The sequence below is a fragment of the Carettochelys insculpta genome, chromosome 9 (genome assembly GCF_033958435.1).
Source record: "Carettochelys insculpta isolate YL-2023 chromosome 9, ASM3395843v1, whole genome shotgun sequence".
Classification (NCBI taxonomy): domain Eukaryota; kingdom Metazoa; phylum Chordata; order Testudines; family Carettochelyidae; genus Carettochelys; species Carettochelys insculpta.
The window spans coordinates 54927199-54945034 of NC_134145.1; the positions used below are offsets into that span (position 1 = coordinate 54927199).

Consider the following 17836-nt stretch of genomic DNA (forward strand, 5'->3'; position numbering starts at 1 on the left):
CCACCTGAGCCCATGGTAGTGTGTTGCAGCCTGGATCACCCCACTCAGCTCATGGTGTGAGTTGTCACTAGGGCCCCAGGCCGGGGCACGGTGGAGTGGGAGGGCCTGCGTCCCTCTATCCTACCCCTGGAGAGGCAGCCCCTCTTCTCACCCTGCTTTGGTGGCTATTTGTTTGCCTGCTGCCCCACCCTGAACCAGGGCTGGGCTCCCTGACTGCTTGCCTTCCCCCCCCGCTGCCCTGAACCAGGGCCAGGCCCACTGACTGTTTGTCTGCTGCCCTGCCCTGAACCAAGGGCCAGGCTTACTGACTATTTGCCTGGCACCCAGCCCTGAACCAGGGCCTGGACTCATACCCTGCTGGGCAGCAGCCCCGTTGAAGGGGACAAGACCCCAGGGAGATGGCCGTTGGCCCCAAGGTCAGCCACACACAGCCTGGGGCAAATTGTGGAGGCCCACACCACCCTGAGGGAGGTGCCCGCCATGGGCTGAGACTGTTACACCTTCCCCTGCCCCATTTTTGTAACAAGCTCCTTGGTTTTCATTCACTAAGGTTTTTGTAATTTTGTATGTGGAAATAGAGCCACACATTATCATAGAATCATAGGGTTGGAAGAGACCTCAGGAGGTCATCATGTCCAGCCCCTGCTCAAAGCAGGACCAATCCCAACTCATTCATCCCAGCCAGGGCTTCGTCAAGCCGGGACTTAAAAACCTTTAAGGAAGGAGATTCCACGCCCACTCTAGGCACAGCTGCAGTGTGTCCATTAAAGGCCCACCCCTAAAGTCCAAATACAAATCCATAGACCACAAATATGCACAACCATCCATGTACCTATATAAATGTACCTACACAAAGACACACTGTCTCTTACACACATAGGCCACATCTACACAGCAAAATTATTTTGGAATAACAAGTGTTATTTCAAAATAACTTTGCTGGCATCTACACTACACACCCTCATTTTGAAGCGGAGCTGCACTTGCTTGGAAGCCGCAGCTGGGGAACCGTCCCTTCCCCACCCTGTATTTTTCACAGGGAAATATGGTCACCCTATGATGGAGGTACGGAGTGGTGGTGGAGAGGCTGGATGGGAGGAAGTCAAGACAGGATGGGACGAGGGAGGGATGCAGCGAGGGGGATGGGGTGCAGCTCACTTCCAAGCACTTGGGGACAGGGATGCACACACTTCGAACTCATGGGTGCCAGCGAAGGGGACAGACAAACAAAAGCTAGAGCCCAGCTACATGAGGTGAAGAGGGCTGGGCAGCAGCGACAGAAGTGTGAACCACGCACCACTCCTCAACAGTCACCAGCTGAGCACTGGCAAGTTTCACAGGTTCCTCCCCTGCTCTCCCCTGCCAATGAGAGCTGTATCTATAGGTGTGGGGAGGTCAGCGGATGAACCACTTCCCCCCCCACCGCCCAGGAGCTGGACATGCTGGCTGCGTCTGCCCAGCCAGCCCTGCTATGCAGCACAGAGCTGCCACCAATTGGACAGTCTACAACCCAGTTAGCAGTGCTGATGTGAGACACCAGGGTCCCTCTTAGATCATGCGGTCCAGTCCAAAACTGGACACCTGGTCACTCCATTGTTAACTGGTCTTTTATCAGCACTTAAGGGCTGCCTGAGAAGATGAGCAGTTAGAAGACTCTAGAGTAGCTCAGAGCAGTTAATTCAGAGAATGTCAGATTGGAGCATCTGTGTTCAAACAAAGTCACGTTATCAGGCCATTCCCTAAATCACCTCCTCTTAGTTCCAGTTGATTCAGTTTATGTGTGGGCTCTGTTAGTGAAAGGGAATGATGGATTCTATTTCCACTGAGGTTAATTCACATTCTTTAATGTGAACATTGATTACAGAAAAGGTGGGGTTGTGAATCAGCTATGATGCTTAAGTGGCTGTATTAAATATATACAATATAGGAAGCCATTTATAAAGAAAGTGCACTCACCTTCTTCACACTGTGTCTGATAGTCTGGACAGCATTTCCCGTATTTTCCGCACTCCGCATCGCAGTCACATTCTCTCCCTCTTACAAAATTTTCAAAACACCGTCCTTTGCAGGAGAGTTCTACATAAGGCAGACCAAGAGGTTCAGCACCGGTCTGTTTTTGTTTTGTTCTCTGTTTGGTCTACAGTGGAACTCTTGTTTAATGGGGGTCATCAGTTTTTGTGGGTAAAAAGAATAATTTCGTATCAGGAGCTAGTTGCGCTGAGTTTGCTCTAAAGCCCAATTAACGCAATGTAAAAACTCCAACTGATAAGCATGCTCTGTAACTGCATTTTGCACATTGCCGTGTACTGAAGTGATGTGGAATTTACATTCTGTTTCACTACAAGCTGTTCCATTATCTCAGCGTTCACTCTAAGAAGGCTCCTTTGACCACATTTTCCTTCTCTCCTAGGTAAATGCGATGGTTCTGCAATGTGGGCACATGTTAAATACCTAAAAGAGGGCCTGAATTGAGATTTAACAAAAAAGGTTACGTGGGCCCAGATTTTCAAGGGGTCGCTCAATCTATGCACCATTTTGCACATGCAATTATTTGTGTTGACGACTGCAAATAATACACATGCAAATAAGGATTTGCATGAACAAGCCCTGGCTTAGACTTTCTGACATACGCTTTGTTTGGAACATGCAAAAATGTCTGTGGACAAAAAAGTACACAGTCCTTTTCTGCAAATTTGTCCCCTAAAGATAATTGAGTAAAAATTATTATTATTATAATACCTTTTTATGGCATGAGTACTAATATTTAGATGTATAATTAAAATACCAGTTCAAAATGAATTAATGCTCTCTATTCTCAATAATCTATTGGAACTAACTTTTAATAACCACTTAGGGTATATATTTACTTACCAGGAGATTGACCCATGCAGTTTCAATCTTATGGACTTTGATTCTGTGCATCTGGTAAAGGGAGTAAGTAAGGGAGGTCAATGGGAAAAATGCTCCTGTGGACCTCCCTCAGTGAGGACAGACCTTACAGTTAACTGCAGATACATCAGTACCTTAGCTAGAATTGCATATCTGCAGTCAACTGCAAGGTCTAGGGTAGACCAAGCCTAAATTTCTTGCACTGCAGTTTAAATAGCAAGGGTCACTTTATCTGCTAACAGGAGTGCGTGCAGCTCCCATTGACTTGAGAAAGTTATACAAATTACACATTTAAATGTTTACCGTGTCTTATTTGTAAATATGTCAGTGGTTTAGCTCTTGATATGGGCCACTGTAAATGAGATCAGAAATTGGTGATACAGGGATTAGAAAAGCTGCCTTTATAAACATTTCTCTAACATGCTGCTAATACCAAAATCACTGTCAGTCATTGTACTCAGTGGGATTACTCACATTTAAAGGTATGCACAGGCTTGGTCAGGGCTGGGGTGTTCAGCACCCAGAACACACAGCAACTTTTTTTAAACCACAGAGAGCCAGATTTTTAAAAGCGTTTAGGCACATTGCCTGTCTACCACTAGAAACCTTGAAAAATCAGGCCTGTAGTAATTAAAGAAGCTATTTGTGTACTAAAGAAAATCTACAACATTTAATTTCAGACCATCAAATTATTCAAGAGAACTGAAGAAATATTGAAACTCCTGAGTATATTAAAAGTTTGTTTTATTCACATCAGGTTTATGTGAGCCATCAGTGTACTCAACTTAATATTTAGGACTGAGTTATCCACAATGCAAGTCTCTTCCATAGGGATATTTGTGCAGTAAGATTCAGGTTGAACCTCTCTAGTCCAGCACTCGCTTGTCCAGTAACATCTGTAATCCGGCATGATTTTAGTCAGCTGGGCAACCACTTAACATAGGTGTGGCCAAGTTTCCTGCAGTCCCATAAATTTGTTTAGAGGCACCAGTCCAGGCTCTCAATGTTCTGAGCTATTGACTTGACCTAAACCCTTGGAGCCTTAAACCCTTAAACCTTTAAACCACGTGGAGCCTAGGTCATCTACAAGTGTCCTCCACTTCACTCTGTCTTGGGACAAACTTCTAGCTGACTCCAGGACTACCCCAGTTGTTGTCCTTCAATCTCAGTAAGTCTTCTCCACGTTGCCTGAGCTCTTCCTCTTTTGCGTATCTCTAAATGTCTTCTAAGAGCCCAGGAAGCAGTAGCAGTGTTGGTAATGCTGCTAGACAATACTGACCTCCTTTGGTCCAGCGAATTCACTGATTCAGCACCAGTAAGGTCCTGAGGGTGCCAGACTAGAGAGGGTCAACCTGTACCAGGCAGTTAATGGGTGACATAATTGGAGCTTATGCTTCTGTAATGATGGAAATAATTCTTACCCTTAAATATTTTAGCATTGTTAGAACTACAATGAAAGTAGCATAGCCCGGCTATGTTAAGGGCTTGGAGTCACTGTGCAATTAAACTTCACCATAAGGTACAAATTCTAGTGCACACTAGTATGTTGTACACTGACTTGCTTGTGTCAGTCCTACTGGCACAGACACAGTTTCCCAGTGCATGGTAATGTAGTACTATTTTAAACAGGACTGTATTATCATGTACGATCAAACTTTGAATGCACACCAGCAGATTCTACACAGGCTAGTTGGTGTGTAACACACTTGTGTAATCTAGAATTCGCAGCATTCTGGTGTAGACTACCACAATATGTAGACAAATGCTTAGTCGTAAACATGAATATAATACATTGCTGCCTGACAATAAACCTAATTTGCCAAAATCCTTGTAAAAACATACCTAAACATGCATATTTGCCCTGTTCAGTGACATTGGTTATAGGAGAAATATATGAAGGTCTATTATTTATTTTATTGCCTTTCCCATCAGTCACCCACACAGCATTGTTACCTATGTGGATTCAGCAAATGGAAACAGAAGTGAGTTTTTATGGAGGTGGGGCAAATTTCAACTATTTTTCCTTAGAAATTAGAGGTCCTTAGTAAGCCATTAGTTTTTTAAACAGGAATACATTATTCAGTAGTGATTTTGAAGCTCAAAAACTGATTGCACAATCTGATCCAAAGTCATTAAAGCTAAAGGAAAGACTCCTGTTGACTTCACTAGGCTTTAAATGAGGGCTTCTGGCCCCCATGGTTTTTAAAAATGTTGCTTAAATTTTTTTTAAAAAATGAGCATTGAATAGGGTTGGCCCCAAATTGCAGATAAATTGTTAACTCCCTGTGTGCTGCACTGCTTCTTTTAAAAGCAGGGCATATTTCTTAATGGCAACCAATTATGGTAGATGTGACTACAGGACTTTTTGAAAGTCCATGAAAAACATTTATTCAGACATAATACAACATAACATTTACAAGAAGGAAACAAGACAATGGAAAGCAAAAGGGGTGTATAAGCACTGAGGAGAGAACAAGACACAGGTGCCAAAGGAAGTAGGTGCAGAGCTCACTATAGAAACTCACTGGGTTTAACGACTTACCATCTGTGCAGAGTCTCTTGTAATCATGGCAGCACTCCATGAAGTGTAGACAGCTATAATCACAATGGCAGGCAGCCTCTCTAGAATACCCTTCCCCACATCTCCCTGCACAGCTTGATAAATCTAAAATCACACAATACTAGTTTTAAACATTGCTGGATGAGAAGGGGTTGTGAGGTAACAGCAAATGGCAAAAGAGTAAGATTGTTACTTCTTTTTCCTTTAAGGATTTAATTTGCTTACTCATTATTAGCAAAACTGTTGGCCCAATCCAACTCCTTCTGAAATGTACAGGAATGTATAGGAATCTTTAGATTGGGCCGTATATCAATTGGTATAATAGTTGCATTATCCAGAGTTCAAAAGTAAAGGTTTCTGCTATGGGATATTTGCAAAGTCTGGATGCACTAATCTTAATTTGATCCCTGCTGTACCCTGTAGGCCAGTAACTTCTCTCCAGTTAAACCAAAATACATCTACTGCCTAGGGAAAAAAAAAACCAAAGAGTTGTTTTGCTCCCACTGAAATGAGTGGCAAAATTTCCATTGATTGGGAGCTGGACTGGGCCCAAAGCAGGTTAATTTGTGCTTTATGCTTTGAGATCTAGAATGAGGCATTCTGGTCATCCTCACACCAGGAATAAATGTGTTTGTCTGAGCCTGAGCTTTAAAATACAGAGGAAGATTTCAAACACCAGGGTTTTAAGGTCTGAAGTTTTGGACTGGTATATTATGGAAATAGGGGTCAACTGTGTTGTTCAGGTCTGCACCCAGTAGTAGGTTTGCAAACTTCCACTTCCATGGGTATGAGGTCAATTGTTCAGGGTCATCTGTCATACTGAATGAATCAGTGTTACTGTGAGCTGTCAGCAGATGTATCTTACTAGTCATAGCTTCTTTTAATATTGGTGAACTGACTGGCACGACTCAGTTGACTTTTAGTTTTTCATCCCACTGATGATAACAGCGTTTCACACAAATAGAAAGTTTTACTTCTTCAAAATATCTTGCAAACAATTAAATCACATTCTTGATGGAAGACTGAGTGTAGTTCTGCTTTGAAAAGAGCTGTAACAATGGCAGAGTCAGGGAGTCTATTGTCAGTTTGTTTGTGACTTTCAGAACAAATTTGCTCCAATTACAAATAAATGCTGCTCTGCTTTCAGGGACACCTGTGTTACCTCAATGAAGGCTCTGGGTGTAGTCACACAGGTATAATGAAGTGTCTGTCTGCACGGAAAAAGCTGTGCAATAGTTTACTTTGAATCCAGCGAACACAGGTAATAGTAACAGTGAACATAGCTCAACATGGAGTTCAGGACAGACGGGGAACCCAAGTATGTGCTGCAATGTATACACTGCTGGTGTTCCAGTAGTGCAGAAGACATACCCTAAATGCAGAGCAGTGGAGGTGGCATAGATGCCACTGACAGCATAATTTGGGCTGTATAATCTTGATTCCTGATGAGGATGTGTCAAAGCAGGAGAGAATCCTGGTTCACTTTCAGATCTCAAGTTGAGTTTGCAAGGCTGCTTGCTTAAAACCAGTTGTTTTGTTTGTATATAGGTGGATAGATCACAAGACAAAGGACTCCCATGATGTCATGTATACAGTCCCTTTTCAAAGCAGGACTGCAGTCTAAGTGACATGCCAGACATCAGAGGGTGAGTCAGTTTCAGAATGAAGATTAGAATTTCAAAATCAGTGGGTTCTAGCCCTGCACATCAGGATAAAATATATTCTTTCATTTTTTTGTTCATGTGGATTCTTTAGTTTCAATAGTGTAACATCCATCTTACACAGTGGCTTCAGTGTAATAAAAATATTCTAGATTGCTGTTGTGCTGGGATATCAAGGATAATTTATGATACTGAGGGGAACTTCCTAGTAATGCATTTAGAGATAGGGCTGTTTTCTCAGTGAAACATGCACAGTCTGTAACTGCAATCCCTTATATTGTTCTGCTAGGACATACAAGCATCCTGGAACAATACCCCCGGTAAATGAAAGCCACACTAGTGCACTAACACACACCCCCTTCTGGAATTGAACTATGAAAATGAAGCATCCTGAAATATGAATAAGATGGCTGTACATTTAGTAAACAAGCTGAAAAAAGACACAATACAGTGAGCTGAAATGTGGAGAAATAACACACAACACAGCACTGGAGACAAGAAAACATTTTCAACAACATACAGTGTACATGTGTGTGTGTATCAGAGGAGAGGAGGAAGGGAGATGAAAATAAAAACTCTATTTACATAGTATTTTCATCCCAAAGGCAAGTAAGGCCATGTCTACATTATCCAGAAGATTGAGCTGCTTGATCTTCTCGGGTTTGATTTCTGGCACCTGGTAGTGACATGCAAAATCAACCAGTCATGGATCAGCAGTCGACCCCTGCACTCCTGGCTATTGCAAGGGAGTTAAATTAAATTAAATTAGTTAAACCATAATTAAATTAAGGGAGGTCAATGGGAGAAAGTCTCCAGTCAACCTTCCTCAGTTAGGACAGGCAGGTAAGTCAGTGCAGGTAAGTTGATTCTAGCTATGCAGTTGCCATAGCTAGAACTGCATAGCTGCAATCAATTTATCTGCCTAGTGTAGACCAAGCTTAAGTATTGTCAGTTGCAGTATTCCAGAGAGTAGCAAGGGGCTGGAGGTAAAATAACTTGTCAAAGAGAACACATTGAATAGGTAAAAGATTCGAGAGTTAGACCTCTTGTCTCCTGACTACATAGGTGAAATCTGGACTCAAGATTAAAATATCATATTATGGACTATAGAAGTAGACCTTTCTTTCTTTCTTTCTTTCTTCCTTTCTTTAAGATGTGATCAGTTTAGTCATTCTTTCCTGGCCATGAGGGTCTGATCCCTCTTAAAGTCTGTGCAAATAATTCCGCTCATTTCAAAAGGGCGTTCCACTGGGGTCTGAAGGTAAAATTCGACTCCTATCTTATAAAAAGTGTGCACTGTTGAGAGGGTTGTTTTTTGTTTTGTTGTGTGTGTTACTGCTATACAACTATGTAATATCTGCTACTGTAGAAACCTAAGTATTTTAATTGTTTAAGGATTATAGCAGCAAATTTAGCAGATGCTAAGTTTTAAGAGAGAAATTCAAAATATTTATAATAATGAAATTAATGCCATAAGAAGATTGTGAGATAGCATCAAAAGTGTATTCAGATAATGCATTAGGGACAAGGGCAGAGTTTAGTTACCATGCCTTGTTGTATTTGTTATTTGTTATCTCACATGCCTTGTTATATTTGTGATCAGTATTAAACCACTCCTGGCTAGATTAATTACTGGTGCAAGTACAAGTTTTTCATTGAGTAATATCAACAATGGATTTGGCTGTCCATATCATTTACAGGTTAATAGGATCTGCAGACTATATCTACAGAAAGAGAGAGAGGGAGATACACACACAACATGTACATATACATTTTGCATGACATTGAGATTTACAAATTATTCCTTTTAAAATACCAATTTATATTAACACGTTGAAAAAGACTCAGATTTTGGCAAACTGAATCATGATACCCATGTTGCTAAATCTTTTGGTAGCAATTTAGTAGTTTCTTAAATGATTCCTTCATTTCAAACACTTCTGATTTTTATTAGGTTATCTTTCCAAATATTCCAGACAATCTTCCTTCATTTTTGTATTTTACAATACCTTGAGAAGAAGCTTGCTGAAGCAAGTATGCTGAAAATATCACCAGGAATATGTAATGTATATGCCACACCATGGTTATTTTTAGGTATTGCATCCTCCCTGGAAGGAAAAAAAATTGTTTTTGAAGAACTACTCTAGACAACTATATGAAATATTAATTAATTTACACTGAAAATAAACTGTAAATGCAAGCTTTATTTCCTAATATTAAAAGTCACATAACTTCAATATATTTTTTAAAATATTTAGAAAACTTGCCAATTCAGAATTATGCCATGTATCTCTTCACAATGATAGACGGATTATGCCTTAAATTTTGCAATAAGAATAGATGTAAATAACATGATTATTTAAAGCGAGTGTCCTTAAATTATAGCAATTAATTTATACTTTTATAGAAGTCCCTGCATGTGGAGAACACAGCCAATTAAATATATTTATTTAAGCTGTTTTTCTTTACAAAGATTTCAAAATGACAAATTCTAGTGATATATTACTGGTAAAACTACTTATATTTTAAGAAATTGCTATCAAAACACAAGTTGTCACACAAATTAATCAGAAGATTAGATAAAATGTAATCCAACTAACTGCTACCTAAACATTTCATTATTGCTCAGAATAGTGATTCTCAGCTTTTTTCTGTTTGAACAAAATATTGTGAATAGGGATGGTATTGCACTTACCCGACAAAGGATATGTCTGCTTTCAGGGATATATTAGACGTTTTATATAATGCTGTAAATATACTGTGATGAACTAATTACCCAACATGTTAGACAAAACCAACCAGTGACAACTTATGACATCATTTGGAAAAGGGTCCAGCTGACTAGACTAAAGCAACATCTGGAAAACACTCTGATTAAGAAAAATGACTGAAAAATAAATGTATTAATTACATTCAGACTTATTAGTCAAAACAATTTTAATTTAGTAGTGAAACGAAAAAAAATATCTGCACAGCCCTAGCAAATGATTGCAGACAAACTTTGAATACGTTTTCTTTCCTATCATATCAAACAGTGGTTTTAAAACTATGCCTTAACATGTACTATTAATAACAAAATTTATTTTCATTTAGTTCTAAGGTACAATTATAATTCAATTAATACTTAATTCATATGGTACCAAATAATGGCCCAAATCTTACCTCCCACACTAGGGAATTGAATGGGAATATTTTTCAGTGGCCAAAAATGGATAGCGTTGATCCAAACTTTAATTTACCAAATGCAGCACGTGATTAATTTAAGCATTAATGTAGACACTCCAATTACTCTCATAATCCAGATCTTTATCTATTTCCTACTGAGCAGATTCAGCACATAGCAGCTTTACATAGAGGTCCTGCTTATTAGAACCGAATTATGCTACAAAGGGGTTGCTTCGAACTTTGAATGGGCCCAATTTAGTCAAAGATGCTATTGAAAAATACCTAAGCCCACGCTTAGGGTCTTTCCTGAATTAGGGATAGATTTAAGCACATTTTTAGTATTTACCTCTCTTGGGGTCAATATGGTTTGTATCAGATTTATTATTTGGCAATGAAAGAAATGCTTTGAAATTAATGTAGGTAATCAGGGCGGCTGTCCTTGGCCCCAACTTCCAAGGTTGCCAAATTAGTATTCTGAGGCAAAGGAAGAAGGAAAAGTGCTACATCTCACTCAGCTGGCTGTGCCTGTGTTTTTCCCCCACAAACTTAACTATGAAGAGCGAAGGTACCAAAAATATTTTCCATCGGGGTAGCAAAATATCTAGGGCCAAGACAGAGTCGGAGCAGTGTGAAACGTGGAAACCTTCCTGTTTTAAAGAGTGCACTTTAAACAAAATGCTATGAAGAGAGAGATTGCACTAAGCCTACAAATGCTACGTCTGCTTCCAGGGATATTTCATGCATCTCATATATTGCTGTAAATATACTAATGATGATCTAATTACCCAATGTGTCATGAGTAGCAAGCATAATAAATTTGAGGTATATAACATTTGTAGGTAAGGATCTCAGTAAATCTCCCAATGTGCTTGCTAGGTAAGCATTAGTTACAAAAGGGGAAACAGAGGCACAAAAATTGCAGGAGTTATTCACGCTCATACACAGGAGCCATTACTAGTATACCATATTTATTATCTAGCAGTAGCATTTCAGTTCAGGTTTCTCAGATGTTGACTCAGTGACCAGGTTTCTTGACCGTGAAAGTATGTGGTAGGGAAGAGAAGAACTATGTATAAATATATGAAATCTGGAAACAGAAGAAAATTGGCTACAGTGGTCCCAAGAGGGGTAAGCTAGGGCTAGTGTGAATAAATAATCACACCTGAAAAGTAGTGGAAGTTCCATTGCTGGAGCCATTTAAAACCAGACTGGGTAAATTACTGGAGAATAAGTTGTTGGGAATGTTCTTGCACTGGCATCCATAGGGTGGCAAAGATAACCTACTTGCGATGCTTCCCTCTTTAATTTCTAACAGGCTGTGGTTGCTAATGCCCTTGTGGACTGGCTATGTGTGTCATGAGAAAAAAGTGTGAGACGCTAAACAACAACAAAGCCCTGTGACAGAATGAATGTCTACCCTTGATTAGTACTGCTTGTATGGTATCAAACCATTCTGTGAAATACAGCCAAGGGCATACATTAAAAATGAAGATAAATTACATTTGGCTGTTGGAGTAATTGTATATTCTAGATGTTATCATCATTGGAGAATGCAGTTCTTTGATTTTCTGTTGAAAGAAGATGTTAAGGCTCAACCACCTTGAAGCGCAAGAGGATTTTACCTGAAGTTATGTTCAGTTTGAATATATTTTATTTTTATTTTATTTTATTTATGTGTGAGTCAAATTTAGTGTTCATGTAAATTTCTGTGGAACTCCTTGAGTCAGGCTTAGAATCTGAGCCAATACTATCCAAGTTTCCTTTCATAGCTATACAACTTGCAACTAATCCAGAGATTTTCAGTACTACAGGGCATGTTAGAAATGTTCACTGAGTGAGTGCTCTTCATTTCCTGATCTAGGTGGCCTTCAGCAAAACTGGGGCATAAATAGTGGCATGAATGATACCACTTGTGCTCCAAGTTAAGCAGATACTTACTTGGTACTTTGCTGGATCGGAACTCCAATTTACAACGGTTGCTCATTGATAGGTGTCATGAAAACATAGCTTTTACTTATCTGTTTGTATTGTTGTGAAGTTTAACTAATATTTATAAGGTGCATTGAGATTCCTAGGTGGACAGTGCCTTAAAAAGGCAAATTATTATTATTATTATTATTATTATTATTTTATTATTTTATTATTGAAAAAAGGAATGGTGTTGTACACAGTAACTGACCATTGTGAGATTAGAGCTGCCTGGAAAAGTTTGGAAAACTTTTTTTTGCAAAACAATTTTGAATTTTTTCATGAAATCAAAATTTTGGTGAAGTGAAGAAAAATTGACCAGCAGTAACTTAAAATAAACTAATGAATCAGCAGGAATTATATTGTGTGATTCCTCAGTAAGTCTCATGGAAAGAATAGCCATAAAATGCTTGTAAAACTGTCTTCATAATATAGAAAAAAGAAGGCCTAGGCTAAACTGGAACCCCTGTGTTACCCTCACTCATTCAGTGATATGAAAGTGACTGGTTGGTTCTCCCATGAATGTGCATTTTAGTGCTAAAGATTGTGATTTGCCTGCAAGCAGATGGAGGGAGCAGTGCAGAGCCATGCTGCCCTTTTGAGGGAGATCACAGGTGTATCTACACTGCAGCAAAAGGTATGAGTTAGACGTACCCTGGCTAGCTCTGAGGCTATATCTGAACAGCCAAGTTATCTTGAAGTAACAGTAGTTATTTCAAAATAATTTTGGCAGAATCTAAATGACACACACTATTTTGAAATAAATTAGTGGGCGCATTATTTCAATTGTGGTAAACCTCATTTCCTGAGGAATAATGCCTATTTCAAAACAGGCCATAATGGGCTTCAGTGGCACCATTTCAAATAGCACATAGACCCAGAAATGGTGTTTTGAAATAGCTGGATGTTATTTCAAAATGCATTTTGTGTGCAGTTGTGTTATTTTGAAATCAGCTATTTCAAAATGGCTTATTTCAAAACAGTGCTGCCATAGTCTGATTGAGTTACTGCATTAACAATGGAAGTGTCACCCAGTAGGTACCTAGGGTTTCAGATGGCTCTGATTGTGTGCATGCAGATAGCTTATCTCACTGCTTGCTCTGCCTCTGCTATACTTCTAGTTTTAATGCACTGTGACTAGCTACTCAAAGCTAGTTTGGAAATCTCTGCACATCTTTCAGTCAATCACACTTCTCAGTTTCAGTTCAGATATGAAATCCATGTGACATCTTAGGGAGGCACACAGGAAGAGATGCAGGCGGAATGCTTCCAGATTTTTTTTCTTTTTCAGCGATTAATACTCATCCAGTGGGACAAAACCAACTTTTTTGTGCAGTGTTGTTCTTCACTCTCCTCTGTAATGGATGGGGGAACCTATAGCCTTTTTTTTTTTTAAATTGAGAGCCAGAGCAGTAAAGTTTGCTCTTAGTTTTTTTTTTCTTTTCTCAGTGAGGGATTTTTTTTGTTTGTTTGGTTTTGTTTGTTTGGTTTTTTTTTGTTTCTCACGTGTGAGTGGCCCCGACTGACTTTTCTGTGAGTCAGCTGCCCCCCGTCCGAAAAAAGGCTCCCAGCCCCAGAGCTAGTGGCTAGTACATGGGAATGAGGAATTTTATGGCCTATTTATGTGACTTTGGACAAAAGACTTAGACCCAGATGGTCAAAGGTACTTAGGTGCCTAACACTCTTTTAAGACCTGCTGAGAAGTCCAGGGCATTTTTAGAGAAAGGAAATTTGGAGTGACTTTAGCTTACTCAGGCCAAGATGCAGAAAGGGTCTTGGGCCTTGCAAGGCCCAGCACTACTGCCTGTAGACAAGAACAGGCACAATACCGTGAACCACAGAGCCTTGCGTTAGGCTCCCTTGACTACTGGTACAATGAATGGGGTGAGAGGAGAGAGGCACCTTAGAATGCAGTCAACAAGACCCAGCATACTAGACAGGAAGCTGCCTAACTAGCTGATGGCAGATGCTGTTGAGAGGGGTGTGTCTTAATCTGCACAGAGAGAGGCCTATGTCCAGGCTGCAGGAAGATGCCTCACTCTGCGTGGGATCCCCAGCTCCTCAGGTTGGGAAGACTGAGGTGTCAGCTTCTAGCCCCTTGGCTAGGGTACTCCCAGGAATATGGGAGATGCCCAGGTGAAGTCCTCCCTCCACTTGAGACGGAGAAAAGATTTAAACAGCGATCCACGGATGACTGCCTAATCCAGGGAGTATAGGTCACTCTGAGGTGGGGCTCCCTTCGTCTTTCCTGCTGAAACTCTTCTACTGTGGCAAAATAAGTTTTTAAAAACCACTGGAGTGGGGGGCAGGGGCTGGATCTTGGTCTCCAATGGAGTGCTGTAACCACCAGACTATTTGTTGAGTTATTTCTATGCTTGCACCGTCTGGTCCAGTGTTGAAACTGTTACACTGGGGGTAAATAATGGAAGAATCACTGGTCTGCTCCCTTTCACCTTCTCCACCTGCTCCCCCACCCTAGCTGTTTTGTACAAGCTTGTCTGTAAGGGCCCGATGCAATTGTTGAGGTCTGTACATGCTTATGGGAGTGGGGCCCACAGGCAAGATAAGCCAAGGAAGGGTTATCAGGCCTATCGTCTCCTGGTTTGTGCAGCACTGTGAGGGCTAGACCTGGGGACACTCGGGAAGGGGCTGCCGTGCACATGCTGGAAACAGAAACAGTGGGGCCTTAGGGTACTTTTACTGCAAAAATTCAGGTGCTGATCAATTTTTAGGTGCCTGCAGGGTTTGGTCACTGCTGAAGAATCTTTTATGGATCCCGGGGGAGCTGATTGCCTAGCCCCCAAGAGCTGCACTGAAAGTAAAGCCCTGCAAATCTACAGACAGCCACATTCTATCTGCAGTGCTCGGCATCAGCAGCTCACTACCAATCAGTTTTGGGGCTCGGCTGCAGATACAACTCTGATGTCGGCAAGGTACTGACTGATGGGACCAGCTCAGTTCACAGAGGCTAGTGAAGAGACAAATGGGATTTTTTAAAAAAATGTGATGATCATCTTTCTGGGCTGAACTTAACTAAGGACATGTGCACCGAGTAAAAGGGAAAATAAGCATTTAAAATGATGAGTAGATGACAATGTAGTTAGAATAGTACTGATTTTAAATAGTAGTTACAAGTTTAGGGCTTTTAAATTTGAGCATTGAAGAGCAGTAGAGAAGGTTTAGTAATAAAATGAATCTAAGTCAAATCAGAGGGAGAATTAAATTATGAGTGGCAGCAGAGGGAAAGGCCCGAGTGTTTTGGAAGATTATAAATAGGGCTCTGAGGAAAACATGAATGAATTGGGGCACTATCTTTGCTCCTATTGGAGTGGCTTATGCAGCTGTAGGTTTAGCTGTGGGAAGACTAGTGTACAAGGGGCAGAGATCTTAGTGACGGAAAGATATAGGGTCATTATAAGTTTTTTGAGATTGGGTGGTCTGGTTATTGACTGAAGAGAGTTATAGGTTGAACCTCTCTAATCTGGCACCCTCAGGACCTGCCTGGTGCTGGACAAGAGAATTCGCTAGACCATGGGCAGTCAATATTGTTTGGCAATATTACCAACACTTGACTGCTTACTGGGCTCTTAGAAGACATTTAGGGGTAAATTACAGCTAAGTAACAGCATGGAACACCGAGAGCCAGGCCTGGTGGCTGGAGTATGCAGACTCAGGGAGGCGTAACAGCCAAAGTGTAAAAGGTGGTGATTGCAAAACTGAATACCTTACCAGTGGCAGAGTCGAGGAACCAGTCTGTGTTTGCCAGTGTTTTGGTGATCGTGATTGGCAGATTTGCAGACACAGGGGCCGTGTCTACGCTAGCCCCCTCCTTTCAGAGAGGGACGGTGATGAGGAGTTTGAGCAGCTGCTAACGAGGCACTGCTATGAATATACAGTGCCGTATTAGCATAATTGCTGCCACATGTGACTGGAAAGTGCCACTTTCAAAACACACACTGCCCCTGCAGATGGGACCCTTTCAAAAGGACCCCCTGATTTTGAAAGCCCCTTCTTCCCAAAACCAAATGGGAAGAAGGGACTTTCAAAATCAGGGGGTCCTTTCAAAAGGTCCCTGGATACATGGGCAGCATGTGTTTCAAAAGTGGCACTTTTGAATTGCGCCTGGCCGCCATCATGCTAATGAGGTGTTGTATATTTGTAGCAGCATCTCATTAGCATCTGCCAAAATTCCTCATTACCATGCCCACTCCAAAAGGAGGGGGCTTGTGTAGACATGGCCAGGATGTGTTGGAGGGAAGAGGGACCTTAGGGTCAAGAACATGACACCAACACAACAGAGGCCAGACCCAGAGAGGAAGGCTTAGAGGGGCAGCTGCTCCAGGCCATGGTGATTTAACAGGACCTCAGGCTGTGGGCCACCACCCCTGCTACTGCAGTGGCAGCAGTGGCTGGAGCCTCAGGCCCTTTAAACCACCAGTGGAGCCTCATAGGGTTTGGCTCAGCCGGTGCTGAGGGCTGCATGGCGGGAGGCTAGCCCCACATCCCTGCCCTTTGCACCCATGGCCCCAGCCCTTCTGGGGAGCCCAGAGCTGCATCTCCCCCCAACCAAACACATGTTGCCTGGGGCCTGGCAAAGTCTGTCACCAACCCTAGACAGCGGGTGCAAATAGGACTTGGGAACTGAGGCAACAGCTCGAGATAAGTTTCAGAGGTGAGCCTCTTGTCTTCGCCTCGTTTACCAGCTGTCAGTGTGATGACTCGGCTGTACCTAGCAAAGGCGACAGTCAGATGCTTGGCAAAATTATAAGGTTGTTGTTAGACTATGAATAGCATTCTGTTCCAACATTGCAGGGTGGGTCGATGAGCATGTCTGAGCAATACTCAATGGCGACGCCCTGGAATGCTTCAAAGGTTGTGTCTGTCTGCAGTTACACAGAAACATCTATCATTTGTCCAAGAGCCGTCACAACAAGGTTGCAGCTATTGTGACACTGAACTCTTCTTGCTGTGTTTAGACCAGTACATTTCAGCAATGAACGCTACAGAGGGTCCCGTGTTGAAAGGAAGCTAAGGAAAGGATAGTCATTCCAGCTTCCTCTCACTGTTTAGTGCTGGAAAGCACCAACGTCCTATGAATTTGTCCTTCCAAATCATTACAATTTTTGCAAGAATTGAAGTCAGAAGGAGGGCCAAGAGTTATTTCTGAGACATTACCTCACTATAAATGGATCAGACCATAATTGCTTTCCGTTTACTAAACCGTGTATCATGCACATCTGTTGAAGAGGCTTGTTTGGTCCGTCAAAACAGTTTTGCCATTACATAATCTGCATGGGGAGACAACAAAATAGTCACTTCCCAACCTTGGAATTGCTTACACCGAGTATAGTACTTTAATCCCTTTACTACTGAGGATAGCTGCAGCCTCATGAATGAATTTTGTCATTATGTGTGAGGGGAAATTCTCACATAGTTGAAAATAATGTTCTTTCTTTGAGATGCCTTAAGCAAACCACACAACTAGTAAAACAAAAAGCAGTCAAGTAGCACTTTAAAGACTAGCAAAATAGTTTATTAGGTGAGCTTTCGTGGGACAGACCCACTTCTTCAGACCATAGCCAGACCAGAACAG

General features: G+C 41.4%; 1 protein-coding gene across 1 annotated transcript in view; it reads right to left on the minus strand.

The window, feature by feature from the left end:
* PRG4 (proteoglycan 4) overlaps positions 1-9213 on the minus strand; it is a 37883-nt gene extending 28670 nt beyond the window's left edge. Inside the window, exons 1-3 of the mRNA XM_075003315.1 lie at positions 9120-9213; positions 5432-5554; positions 1957-2076 (exon numbers count right to left, since the gene is read on the minus strand). Coding sequence (XP_074859416.1) covers positions 1957-2076; positions 5432-5554; positions 9120-9213 — 337 coding nt within the window. The remainder of the gene's footprint in view (positions 1-1956; positions 2077-5431; positions 5555-9119) is intronic.
* Between the last annotated feature and the right edge of the window lie 8623 nt (positions 9214-17836).